Below are 14,194 nucleotides of genomic sequence, written 5' to 3' on the forward strand. Positions count from 1 at the left end.
CTCTATGTGTATCTTACTTAAATACTCTATGAAGTCAATTAGATAAATTGAAACATTTTTAAAGCGATTGGTGATAAACTACCTTTAATTCACCATTCTACTTTATTTATATTTTTACTTTATTTATTTATTATTATTTTTTTGGTGAAAATATTTTTACTTTATTTAATCAGTATATGTTTACGTTTTGTATTATTCATAATTGAATTAGGTCTCCGATATACATTGCATATCTTTAATATTTTTTTAATTTATTTGTTATATAGCTATACAATTAATGTATAATTTGTTTTGGACTTACCGTGTATGGCATGGGTCCTAAACTAATCCTAAACTAGTCTTATGACTCTTATATGAAATTACCTAATCTAAACATCTCGATTACTCTATTGCCATCTCTACCAAATACAAAAATCTCTAACGGATTTTCTAAAATTACATGAATCAATTTGACCCAAGCCAAATTAACCAAAAAAAAAATTGACCCAAGCCAAATCCGACCCCAACGAGCCAAATGCAAATGCAATAATGCTAGAGTGGGGGGATATGAGCAAGGGAGAGAAGTACACAACACATGCGCAAAAATCCAACGTTAAAACACCTGAGTACGACACACATTTACTGGATTTACAGACTTTACAATTTATAATTTCATCATCTTTTGTTTCATACTTTCATCGATTATTGTCTCAGATTTCTAAATCTAATCTAAATCATGTCAATCGCTCGAAATTCTTCCTCTCCTACTGCCGCCGAAGAACACCTGTAATTTTCTCTCTCTTCTCCTTTTCAATTACTGTAATGATCAATTCAATTATGTTGATTTCGATCCATTTTATGCTTTTATTTTCATGTGATTTGTGTTGTGTAGTGTTTTGTTGATTTTTAGGTTTAATTTTCCAATTTTTGGTCCTAATTTTGGTTGATTTTGCTTCGACGCGCTTGAATTTGTCGGTTTAGTTGTGTTTTAGTGCAAATTTGGATGAAAGTAGATTGTGCTACTGTAAATTTTGTAGAATTTGTTGTGATATAGATGTTGAAACAATGATTATTAGTGAAATTAAATATTTGAGTGCGGCCGAGTTGTCGAAAACCTCGGTTCCTTGTTAATTTAGTTGTAAGGAGGTTGATGGTTGCTTGTTGGTGAAGTGAATTTTATGCTTTAAAATGTTATACTTCCAAGTGAAGGATTGGCAATTTTTGCAAGTTATGAAGGTTGTAGCATGGAATGTGGATGAAATTAGTCTTTGTTAGTTGTTGAAATTGGAGCTTTGGGCAGTGTATTTACCTTGTTTGAAACCAAATGGAAATGCTTTTGGTGATTATATCAGGTCATATTGGTGATTAATTTGCAAGTGGGAGTATTTTTGGATATACTTACACATCGTCCGAATTCATACATATATGACACTTGTGGTTTGATCGTCTCTACACTAAATTGGTTCCATGGCTACATGTTTTATTGTTTTTATGTTTGAAAATCTTGATCCCTTGGATAAAATATGTTTTCTTCTCTCTGACATTGGTCCGTCTCTTGTCAGATTCTTGGATATACTGAATGATGCTCCATTAGCTGCACATCGGAAGCCCACCAAAATCTATGGGAGTATAGTCTATTGTTTTTTATTGGCAAGTGAACTTTAAATGTGAATATTGTAATTTCATCTTTCTAATGCAGATGTATTCTACAGTCTACAAAGGCATTCTTCAGTTTGTTTGTGTAAAATTAATAATAAACCTCATATTAGAATTACTATAGGAAGGTATAACTAAATTTAGAAACGCATGTCTGCTTGTTTTAGACATTAGTTCATGTGAAACTTATTGTAATGGATACTATGCAATATGCATGCCTTTAAAGTACTAATTGAGATTTTTCCATTGTATCAAAAGTATTTTGTTCATGAATTTGCAAATTAATTAATGGGAGTCCTGATACTGTGATGAAAATATTTCACACCACTAAAGTTATTTACAGATTCATTATCTATGCAAAGAAGCTCTGAATTTTGTATGATCTAAAATTCAGAAACTGAAAATTTAAGGAAACCTAATTGCACACTTACTGTTTCAGATTTGTCCTATTGACAATTTCTAAATGTTTGTTTTGTTTTATTTTTTATTTTTTATTTTTTTTTATCAAGGATATAGTTTGTCTAGTCTAATCTTACATTCCTTTTAATTTAGGCAGGTTATGCCATAGTAGGAGTAGGAGCCCCATGGATTTTTCAACCTCTTGAGGCCTGGATCTCACCACTTCTTTGCAGCTGCAATGTTATTCTTCTATTGATCACAGGTTCATCCAAGTAAACGTCTTTCATACAGGACAATATATGTCATGTTGTGAATTGTATGTGAATTTGTTTATCTTATAGTTTCTTTTGGCTACTTGCATATTTCTTTTTTTGGTGGGTCTAGTAGCTGCTGTCAAGAACATCCATAAGTTTTATCTTTAAGTACATGTTGGATGAGTGAACAAGGACAAAAGTCCGCTACTTGATTCTCTACTTCCTCCTTAAGACGGAACCCTCTTAGTTCTATATCCTTTGAAAATCCTCTTAGATTTAATATTGGTGCATATTCTTGTTGATTTGGAATTGTTATAAGGCTATTGCATTAGCAGGCTTTAGAACGGCCAAAGATGATAGCGTAACTGGCCTTTTCTCCTCTGTTCTGTGCTGATGGCACTGTGTTCTGTGCCCTTCCCACTGAAAGAAATTAGGAAAGGATTGAAGATTTATTAGAATTTTGCTAGTAATAGAATTAGCTTGTGTCCACATCACCAGCTATTGTGATAAGTAAAAGACAATATGAGACATTTTGTGGCATAGACGAGGGCTTTGTTGTGTTAATTTACCAGAGTTTTCAGTGTTGTATCCACAAAGAGTTCTCTTTCAATTCTCATGTAACTCTTTAGGACAAAGTGAGTTGGAGTTTTGCTAATACATCGTGCAAGAGAACATGTGATGGATGGATTTTTTCAGATATCAATATAAAACGTGAAAATCTAACATGGGTTTTGACCTTTTGGATAATGATCAGGATTGATTATTGGAAGCTGTTTTGGCTGGGTTATAATCTAAACTCCATAAATGGGTTTTGGGTAACGATCAGGGTTTGATCTATCTTTTAGAGAAACTGTGGGGAATGCAGTTGTGAATTAGAATGGGAATAGAAGTATAAGAACCTAACTCTCTCAAGATAACTTAATGTGTTTTGTCTGCAGGACTGAACCACTGTTCGAAAGATTGAGTAGTGATAAAGTACTAGCTTCAGTTTACTTTATAACTTAAAGTCTGTTATGTGCTAAAGGGGCTGAAATTGTCAGTCTGGAGTCTTTGTGTTGAAGAGGTCGACCTAGGGGAGAATGACAAGATGATATTGTTGCATGATAGGATTGGCTCCATTTCAGTTATGAATTTTTTTTTTTTGTAATTTTTGATAGAAATTGGCTCTCCATGCTAGTAAAAATTTGAAAGATGAAGGCTCCTTCTAAAGCATTCTTTTGCTTGGGCTGCATTGAAAGAGAAGATTCCAATTAAGGATGTTATTAAGAGAACGAAATGTTTTCCTCGCAAACCTTCGTAGTTTGTGTTTAAGGAGAAAGACTTATCGTTGGCCTTGTTTGTGATTATATGTGGAGGATATTCTTGTAGCTTGGAAAAGAAAGATAAGAAAGGCTGGCTTGCTGAAGAGTGGTAGATGGTTCTTATGGCTATATGGTGGTTTAGAAGGAAAACAGTTAAATGGATTTGTTTAGTTGGAGTCAAATGTTAAGTTTTGAGCTACACTTGACATTTTATATTTTGTAGATAAGGGCATGAATTTGTTGTCAACCCTACTATTATATACTACTAGATTAAGTCCCGTGCCATGCACGGTTTTTACAAAATTTGACAACAGATTATAATGTTGATTCAAATTCTACCAAAAAAAATCCTCATATTTTAGAATGAAATTTAAAAAGTTTGAATTTTAAGTGATACCCGAATCTGAATTAGCCTAACCGGGTGGAACACCTTAAAAAAGTAAAAGATATTGAATAATATTTTATAAAATAAAAGGTATGGAAAGTATGTAAATATATTTTTTTGGAAGTTAATCACAATTATATGATTTGGTGAATATTTATTTAAGAGAGTGAATCACAATTATATGATTTGGTGAATATTTATTTAAGAGAGTGAATCACAATTATATGATTTGGTGAATATTTATTTAAGAGAGTGAATCACAATTATATAGAGAAATGAATATATTTTGGGAAATTATCAATGATACCCTCCAGGTTTTGACTTTTATCAATGATACACCTCATTAAACTTTCATTATCAGCGGTACCCCTAAACTTTTCCCTAAATTACTACAGTAATCATAACGTTAAGTAAACGTTAATTACCATTAGTTGACAGCGATTTTGGGCTGACTTGGCTTGACTAAAATGCCCCCCACTCAACAAGACCCCCTCCAAGCCCAACTAATAGCATTAAATACAAAATTTTTTATCGTTCATCTTCTTTAAAAAAGTTAGTGCTTACTTTTGTTGTGAATTTTGTTTTTTTTTTGTTTAAATTGTTAGGTTTAAGTTAATGTATGCATCTTTGCATTATTTGTTGGATTTTCTGTACAATTTGTAAATGTTGTTAGATTTTGCTCTGAATTATGCTCGATTTCCATATGATCAAGTTTGCATACTAAATTTTGTATTTTGTTAGATATAAATATACATTTTAGTAGGAAATTGTGTTTGTGTTTGCATGGAACAGTTTTACTTCTTAAATGTTGAACCTAGGTTTGAATTTGTATTGTTCTTGAGTATGTGATGTTTTGGTGTGGTTAAATTAAGGTAATTTAATTTGATTTTGCAGAATGTATGAGAAGGTTCTGTTTTGATTTAAGTATAAGGTGCATACTATTGACATTGATGTGGACCCTGATATTTGTAACCTCATGGATTTAATTATAAAATTTGAAGATAGGTTACAAAAAAAGGGAGTAGTTATATTAAACTCTATTTTTGCTTATGCTTATATTGGTAAACACTGGCCAATAAATGATGATGGTGGGTTACTAAGAATGTTTAGAACATTCCCAAATGCCGAATTTTATGAGATTTTAATTAGGACATTCCCAGAAGAAGCCATTGAAGTGTAAGAGTTGAAAGAATTCTGAAAGAGAAAGGAAGAGATGACATAATACATGGGAAATGAAAAAAAGAAAAAAAAAAGTTGGGAGATTAAATGAAAGGAGGGAAACTGAAAGGGAATTTTGGAGGGAGCTTAAATGGTAGGGGCATTTGAGTATTTTCACCTTCCCAACCCATTAAACAAGTCAAAACACCCAACTTAACGTTTCCTTAACGTTGTGCTTACTGTAGCAATTTAGGAAAAAGTTTAGGGGTACCGCTGATAAAGAAAGTTTAATGAAGTGTATCATTGATAAAAGTCAAAACCTGGAGGGTATCATTGATAATTTTCCATATATTTTTTTTAGGAAGTGAAAAAAAAAAATGTTTTGGAGGGAAAAAAACAGCACCAGGAAGTGGCACATGTCATTCCCGGTGTCTGTTTTAGTATTATTTTATTGATTGATTGATGGATGCCTTGTCTTTCTAATGGAATCTTTGTTATCTAATAACAAATCCTTATTTGAGCTATTTATGGCGATAAAACATTATCTATATTTCTGTTATCTTTAATAAGTCTTGGTTGGTGTTAACTATGTGAATTCTGTTTTTTGGCTTTGGGCCTCATAGTTATGGATTACAGAAAATGCTTCTTTGTTGATATAAATCCCTTTGATTGTCTGTGCAGGGATCTTTCAACAATATCTGGTGTACCAAGTACAGAAAATACGATTGCAGGTAATAGAACGATATATTACCATTTTCTGTACTATAACAGCACTTTCTGGTATTGAGATTGTAGAACCTTATCAGCTTTCACTTTCTTGTATTGAAATCCTTGTCAATTTCCACTACTCTCTGTCAAAGAAATGCACTGTCCACTTCAAAGGAGTAGGAAGAGTCTCTATAAGTTACACCTAATTGTCCTGCTCTTCATACATGCTGTGAAGATAGGCCATTTAGTTATCTTTCAATTTCAAGGGCTTATGGACATTACTTCTTGGTGATTGATTTTCGGGGCTGGCTGAAAAAACCTCTTTGAAGTTGTACTGAGTACTGATTTTCCCCTTATCCCACCATCTTGTTAGAGGTATTGGGTTATGATATGATGTGATTTGATTTTGTACGCCTGTCAAACAAATAATGGAGTGATATGGTGAATTGATATATAACTAACTGAGCGACTTTTCTATATAATTTTTTGTTTCAGTTTATGTTAAGTTGTGAATAAGATTATAAGAACATCTGCATTCTTTTGTAGAAACCTGATTTGTGAATCCAAACATCTGAATTCTTTTGTGCAGAGTTAATGTTTCCCTTTACTAATCAGTAAATTTTTTAGCATCTTATGCCAATATTTCTGATTTCAATGGTTGACTTCTTTGTATTGTGATCTAATTACATTAGGGTTACTACAAGCTTAGTCAGAGGTTGAAGCATATTGTTCGCCTTCCATTCGCCACCATTTCATATGGTATGTGTATAAGTATAGTATTTTCTTCCTAAATCATCTTATAAGTTATCATCATCCTTTGACATGCATTTTTGGATCAGAATTTGATATGTCTTGACAATTCCAACAACACTACTATGTCAGCTTGTACTCCTTGAAAGATATGCCTGCATGTATCATGCTTTAGTTAACACTCTTATTAAAATAAAAACAGTTTAACTATTTGATATTATCTGAACCACATTCACAATGCTTTAAAAAAATTGAATTGAGAAAAATATATGAGAGGGAAGGAGGGGGTATTATGAATTCTGATGTATGAAATAGAACATGAACTTTGCTTGTGGAGATATTTTGCCTTTGCTGCTAAGTGCATGTATGAATTTTCTGATAGTGTTGAAATCTCTAAATTTGTTCACGGGGCATAAATGACTAGTGCATACTGTTAGACCTGTGCTCAACATTAACTTTTTGTTTTGTGCTGTCTTGTTTCATTTGTTCTATCTTTATGCAAGGTATTCAACCTATTTCTTGATAATTCTTCAACAGGGACTGCTGGAATGCTTCTTCTTGTGGTTTGGGAACCCAAAATTAGCTTTTTGTCGTCCTCTGCAACACTAAGGTATTTACTTCTCTTCAACTTCATGCTTATATTTTTGGACTTCAATCTTTGCACATGTCAGTTTTTCCCTCAAGTCCCCTCCAAAATAGGGAACATTTTTAGAGCTACAAAGATCTGTCGCCAATTGTGATATGTGGAGCATATATATAATGGGAAATTTGTGGTTTCCTTGTTTGTGCTAACTTTTAGGTTATTGTTGTTGTTGATCAAAGGGGCAGCAAAGCTGATTATATGGCAAATGATGCCAGTTGGTAGTGTTGTGGATTGTGAGATGCAATCAGGAATCAGGATATTGTGAAAGTGTAGAGTACAGACTGTGGCTCCAAATTTAATATGTGAATCAAATTGCTGAGTGAATAGATATTTTTTCAACCGTTGTCCATTGGCATAATTATTAGAAATCTTCCATGAAGTAGATACATTATGTACTGACTGGCAAGCATATCTGATGGACTGATGCTACATTGCTACTATGTGGATAACCAAAATTCTTGGGCATCTTAAATAAGGTAAGCGATGGTGCAGATGCAAATTGTACCTGCCTGATATAGGCCATAACCTTTCTGCATCATAGTGTTCGATTTCTTAATGAGTTTCCTTCTTGGTTGACACCCTTGTTCAATGTTAAGTGTTCATTGAGCTCTTTTGTTTGATACCCTTAACAATAGGTGGCTTGAGTTCTCATACTTTTATAGTTTTACCTTTTTGTTTTGCTGAATAAGAGATATGATGGCAAGATGATGCCTAGAGTTTGTTTTAGTGCTGCCCATATCAAGAGGTATCAGAATTTATTTCTTGGGATGCTTCCTAGTGCAAATCTGGTTGGGTGAATGGAGCCGAAAAATTGTAACCAATATTTATGGTTATTGAAAGTCAACCTCCAAGGATAAACATCAATCATTCATCAAACTTTATGGATAAACCCAGTCATGTTACTTGCTATCTTTGTTTCATCTCAAGTGCCTATTTTGAGTACTTGACTCTCTAAAATGGGCATGGACATTCAAGCCTTCATTTTGAATCAAAAACTATGCAAAATTCTCACCAACTGCCAAGTCTGATAACTAGATATGTAACGAACTATCGCACTAGCATCTGAGTCCAAGTAATATTGGTGTGCACATTAAAAGGTGTATAGTGGATAAGTGGTTTAGCCAAATAAGTAGATTTTTTTTTTCTCTGTTTAAAAAGACTAGTTAATTAAAGTGAAGTTGCTTTTTGCAGTCCCATTATCAAGTTACAGACTGAACACAGTTACAGCCTCTCTAGGGAATTTTTATTCTAAATTTCAATAAATTAAGTGCTAAGCTTGTAGGTAAGAAACATGCCCATCAAGTGCAGCAATATATATCCATGTGGACCTTTTCACTAGAATATGGGAAGGTTGGTTGTATGCAACTTTATTTCTGAAATGATAATGAGTCACCACATGTTGGATTTATATATATTCTTCATATTCCTTCTATCTGTGCATGCCATTTATGCATGTTGCCAGTTTATGTGAATACACTAGATTATTATTTATTAGTTAAAAACAGAAAATATACCAATCTTCAAAATGGGGGTTGATTTCACCAAAAGTTATATGTGCGATATGCCTATTTCATATTTGGCAGTCAGGATTTGAACTCTTATTTGAGTGTATTGTCTGTTGGTATGCGTCTATGATTAGCTTAGTCAGGTTGCTTGGCTGAGGGCTGGGATCCCCGTCCCCAAGTTCCTTGGTCCTTCACCAATTTGGAGTCTTTTTTTTTTTCCTTTTTGACTTAACTCCATTCATCTTCAGAGATAGCTTTTTTTGATTTTTGGTTTAGTCTAGATCTTTAATTTTGCATTACTCTCTCAACATAGTAAATCAGACTCAAGCAATAGGTGAAAACCCAAAATAGAACCATATAATTGACCACCAGTACTATTACTGCCGTAACAACTATTTCCTCTATTATTTTACTTGCAACACAACCTGAAGGCAGTCAGGCACGCACTTTCTGCAATTTTATCAAAATAATTTTAATAACGGGAATAGGGAAGTTTTATATATTGTGTGTATATGAGTAATTTTTTTTTAATCAATTTGCCTGTTTGCATTAACTTATTTGTTCAAATTCAAATCAAGCATGATGAAGACCTAAATTTTACTAGAACATATACTCATCAGAAGAAAGGTTTGGGGCTTACCACCTCTTATTATACCAGTGGTAGCTTCTCAATACTACAAAAGAAAAGGAAAGGAAAGGGAATTTATCTGGAAACATTTAATAACTGCTCCATCAATTAATATGGATAATGTCCGGATGACCTTGGTTTTGATTGAGAAATTAAATTGAGTTTTTTATTTATTTGTTTTTTGTTAATGTATTTTTTTTTTTTTTTCATTATCATTAATATCAAATTATTTATCATATCATGGCTTTCTTGTTTTATGTGTCATGTTTGCAGGATCGTCATGCTGATTGAAGTAGTAATTGCTGGATCCTTTATGGCTGCTTACATTAGTAAGTTTCCTTTTTCTTGATTTCTCAACATCTCTTGTTGTAGGAACTGGCAGGCTTACTTTAATTAATAGGCCAAGCCAAAACACTTTTGTCTGCAAGCAAACTGCTTAAGATAAGCTCAATAGCACAAGGCTTGTTAACTTTGTATATTAACTATACTTCAGTACATATACTATTTTGGACAATAAATTCTAATCATGGTACATGATCTTAAATTTTTAATTGATGGATCATTCTGAAATTTTTGTCTATTACTCCAGTTGGGAGTATTTAGATATTCATATTCATATTTGTAGAAGCACACCTAGAAAATAAAGGGAAGTTTGCGTGTACAAGAGTGGATGTGTTTAGAAGTGAATTCTACTGATTTAGAAGTGAGTTCTATTGATTTTGTTCAATATTAACATTATTATTCCTCGTTTAGATTAGTGCTTGTGCGAACGAGTTGGTTATTTATCCTGAAATGATTTTGCATAGGTTAAATTATAAGAGAATTCTTGACATATTTTTCAGGTTACGTTCACCAGTATAATTCATTGAATTTGGAGCCAGATGTATTGAAATCATTATACTCTCCACTTCAATCATCAAGTTCTATGGAAGGCTTAAGGTAAGATGAATACAAATTTCTAATGGTGTATAGTTTATATGGAGAGACTAGAACTTTGATGTTTTAGAAAGTTTTTCCAGTGAAGCCCTTAAACTTCCAAGAATTATGTCTCCCATCATTTTTGTTAACTATAACAGGTATCATGATGGAAGGCTTTCTGATCAGCAAATGGCTTTACTGCAGTATCAACGAGAAAACATTCATTTTCTTTGTGAGGAGGTAAAATAACTCGTACGGATAATATAATGCTGCAATGAAATGTAGCCTACCAGAGTTTGTACATTCTTCGAATAACTACTCCATAATTAGAATTCTGAAGATGAAAAGTTTTGTGTAGATTTTGCGGCTGCAAGAGTGTTTGTGCAATTACGAAAGAGCTAATGATGGCAGTACTCCTCAGGTAATGTTTAATTTGTCTCAACACTTGAGCATCTCAAAGGTGTTGTCTTCATGTTGTTTTAAAGATTTTTAATTATGAATATATTGCCATATTCAACGGTTTCTGTTCATTTTTGTATGGCCGATTAGTTTTCTTCGTGTTTTATTGTCTACGTCCAGGCTATTTCATGTTTCTTTTAGTGCTACTAAATTGAATCATCATCGCACATTCAAGGTGCTAGTCTGGAAATTCTGTACTGAATGAGTTGGATTTACCTACCCTCTGGTCACTGAATTGGCGGCTTATATATAGCAAATCTTCTTGATGTGGTTGAATTGTAAACGAGGCTTTTTTTAATCAACTGGATGGGTGCTATCTGGTAATTTTTTTTTGTTTTTTTTTTATTCTGAAATGAGCACAAAGTAGTCAACCTATTGACTGTGCTTGTAACTTGTACCCCTCTTAATTCAAGTGTCAATCCAGATAGTTTTCTTTTGATGATGGTGACTTTGGGTTGTCCTGATAAAGACAACTGAGAATATTTGAAATGACTGCTGATATAGCAACAGCTTTCAATGTTGTGAGTTTGTGACAGTTCAACCGAGCAAAGCGTTAGAAAAGAAATAGGTTTTTTGATTGTTCAGTCCTTGACCTTTCCTTAGTGGCAATTTCATCAGGTTGACTGACTATGGATGTCTCAATTTTCTGTCACAATTGTTTGGTTCAGACATGTTAGAAGTACGAGTATTAATGTAACAATGGGGAAGTTAGGTAACCTTGCTGAAGCTTGAGTTTAGGAGATGCGAAGAATTTCACCTTAGCATTACTGTCAACTTCTCTTTAATGAAAAGAATATGTCTACTAGTAATTGAAAAGCAGGCAGGAAATTTAAGGGTATCAAACTAGAATAAATTTGTCTGCTCAATGAGTTCAAATTTGCATGGAGATTTGAATATGTGTCACTGGAATCGGAAATATGTATAAAATTTGACTTTGTACAATTGAAGTTGCAATGTAGTTGACCTTATGGCTCAGTTTAAAAGATAAAGGTGTGATGTGCATATTGTTCTGGTTCTGTAGCTTAAAACATCTTTTCACCTTCATTTAATTAATTATTGAGTTTACAGATTTGAGAATAATGTCTATGTTAATGAGGATCATGCTTACTCCTTTTGCAGGCTGACCTCGCCCATCTGTTGGCCGCTCGTGATCAAGAACTTCGAACACTTTCTGCAGAGGTAAGGACCATTTGACCTTTTATTATAATAATTATGGCACATCCTTTTCCTGTAGGAAATTGGGAAGAGGAAAAAAAAAAAAAAAAGACACCCTTCATCTATTAGTTGTATTGGTTGTTTCTCGGTAGATCTTCACATTCCATACAGATATAGTTCTTGCTAATTTTATGCATAAGCTGCCTCAAGGCTTAGGAATTGCATTTTTGTGAGGTACAATCTGGTTTCCCTGTTACAGATTCAGATTGTCATTGTTCAGAGCATATTTGTCTGAAATTTTCTCAAATTTATCAGAGTCTAATTAAAAACGATGTCATACTTTTAGTTGATAGAGGAAGTATATTTTACATATGGAAAGCTTGATTGTTAAAGGTTGTTGAAAGTTATGTTCCTGCTTAAATTTTTCTTTTTACTACCCCTTCTTTTATTAATGTTTCGATGTGGGCTCTGAAATTCATCTTGAGGTGGTCCTACCCCATCAACAGCATAATATCTACATGGCTGAATCCTGGTTGTTGTGTGCTAATAAGAAATATACTCTTACAAAACAATTGCATAGGATATTGATTGAAATGTATGTCTGAGGGGTAGCCTCAGATGTCCTTAGTACCACCCTTCTACATGTCTCTCAAAGTCTCTGTTTTTCATGGTGCAGTTTTTGTTTGTATCTTTCCAAATAATCAAATATGATGATGTACATCGATTGTAGCAGATTTTTGTGATTGGAGCTAATATTGTTTTTAAAATGTAGATGGATCAACTGCATTCTGAACTACAACTTGCTCGATCCTTGATTGCTGAGAGGGATGCTGAGATTCTGCGTGTTCGCAACACAAACAATCAGGTCAGTTTGTATGTCCTATTTTCAGAAGATTTGTTGTTTAATATATCTGACATTCTATCATCAAATATTAGCATTGATGCTCAATTTTTGATCTTTTTTTGGCTAAATGAAATTTTACAAATGTCTACGCACCAAAGTAATGTAATTCCATTTCCAAACATGGTTTCTTCGTAGATAATATCTGAGTGGTAATGAAGGTTTATAAGAAAATTTGTTTTTTTGTTTCGGACAATCATCAATGCATTACCATGATCAATTACATGGGACTATAATTTAATATATTACCGCCTACCAAACACGTCTTCAGTTAAGTTTTGTTGTGTACTCCAACTCATACTTTGATTATTCTTGTGATATATTAAAACAGTATATTGAAGAGAATGAGCGTTTGAGGGCAATTCTAGGTGAATGGAGTGCACGAGCAGCAAAGGTAAGGGTAACATCCTCCTTGTTATTCTATGTTAGCAGTATAGTCCTCATGAACTAATTGACACTTGTTTTTATGTAACTATGTATCAGCTTGAACGTGTATTGGAGTTCGAGCGAATGTCAAATGTAGATTTGCAGAAGAGAGTTGGTACACTAAGGAACCAGTTAAACGAACTTTCTCAACAAAGTCAGCAGCATAGAGCTCCATAGCTGAGTTAGAGAATTGTAAATGGTTTGATTTTTTGGGTAGCTGTAGATAGATGAACCATCTCAGGGTTTACTCCTAGGTTTGATAATGTATAGGTTAGTCGTTTGCAAAGCCACAAATTATAAAAGTTTTTGTATTTATTTTATTTTTTTAAAAAGTTTTTCTTATGTGCAAAATAGAGAAGATGATAGTAGGCTGGGCGAGCCAGCTCATGTGTTGTGCCTACTTGAGCCCAACCTTGGCCGAAACATGGCTAGGTCAATTTGGCTAGTGGGTCGAACTTATGTTAGTTCTAGACTCTCCATAGTGTAGTACTTGTAGTGTCAACTGTCAAGTGTGTACGTTCATTCATATGTATATTAAAATACATTTTACAAAAAATTTTGGTGCACAATTTTGACCAGCAATATCTTTAATTATGTGTCACTTTTCCTATCCCATAATGGTTTCCAAATTTTCAATTTGGATGTTCCAATATGACGATCTCATTTTTTTATGGTGTTCCAATTTAATTATTTTGTCCTCTCTTTTTTTCCCACTATGCCCACATTCTAGAAAATGTTGTCCAATATATGGTGTTTTTTTTTTCCTTTAATTCAAGATTGGGTTGAATACAACAGAAGCATTCCCTTGACATTTGAATTATGTGCTATTCCAACAAAAATTACAAATACTACAAATTATGTAAGTTCTAAAATCTTTAATTCCCATGAAAAAATGAAAATGGAAAAATTATATACATATACAAGAGTAAACATTAATTACTCCATAAGAGAATTCCAAACTTTTTTTTA

General features: G+C 33.2%; 1 protein-coding gene across 1 annotated transcript; it reads left to right on the forward strand.

Moving 5' to 3' along the window:
- The first annotated feature begins 615 nt into the window (after positions 1 to 615).
- Positions 616 to 13,803, forward strand: LOC145610292 (protein FIP1-like). Its single transcript, XM_081665615.1, has 14 exons — positions 616 to 765; positions 1,542 to 1,633; positions 2,192 to 2,296; positions 5,814 to 5,863; positions 6,533 to 6,599; positions 7,128 to 7,200; positions 9,640 to 9,695; positions 10,209 to 10,305; positions 10,443 to 10,524; positions 10,643 to 10,705; positions 11,863 to 11,922; positions 12,671 to 12,763; positions 13,131 to 13,193; positions 13,283 to 13,803. Exons 1-14 carry the CDS (start codon positions 716 to 718, stop codon positions 13,400 to 13,402), a joined length of 1,071 nt encoding a protein of 356 aa, XP_081521741.1. The 5' UTR covers positions 616 to 715; the 3' UTR covers positions 13,403 to 13,803.
- Positions 13,804 to 14,194: the final 391 nt, after the last annotated feature.

Source organism: Chenopodium album, chromosome 24, assembly GCF_948465745.1.
Source record: "Chenopodium album chromosome 24, dcCheAlbu1.1, whole genome shotgun sequence".
Lineage (NCBI taxonomy): Eukaryota > Viridiplantae > Streptophyta > Magnoliopsida > Caryophyllales > Amaranthaceae > Chenopodium > Chenopodium album.

Bases quoted from the DNA above. Each gene is read 5' to 3' on its own strand.
- LOC145610292 (XM_081665615.1), top strand. From the start codon at position 716: ATGTCAATCGCTCGAAATTCTTCCTCTCCTACTGCCGCCGAAGAACAC. The intron at 6,600-7,127 runs GTATGTGTATAA...ATTCTTCAACAG, and splicing joins ATTCGCCACCATTTCATATG to GGACTGCTGGAATGCTTCTT. The intron at 7,201-9,639 runs GTATTTACTTCT...TCATGTTTGCAG, and splicing joins TCGTCCTCTGCAACACTAAG to GATCGTCATGCTGATTGAAG.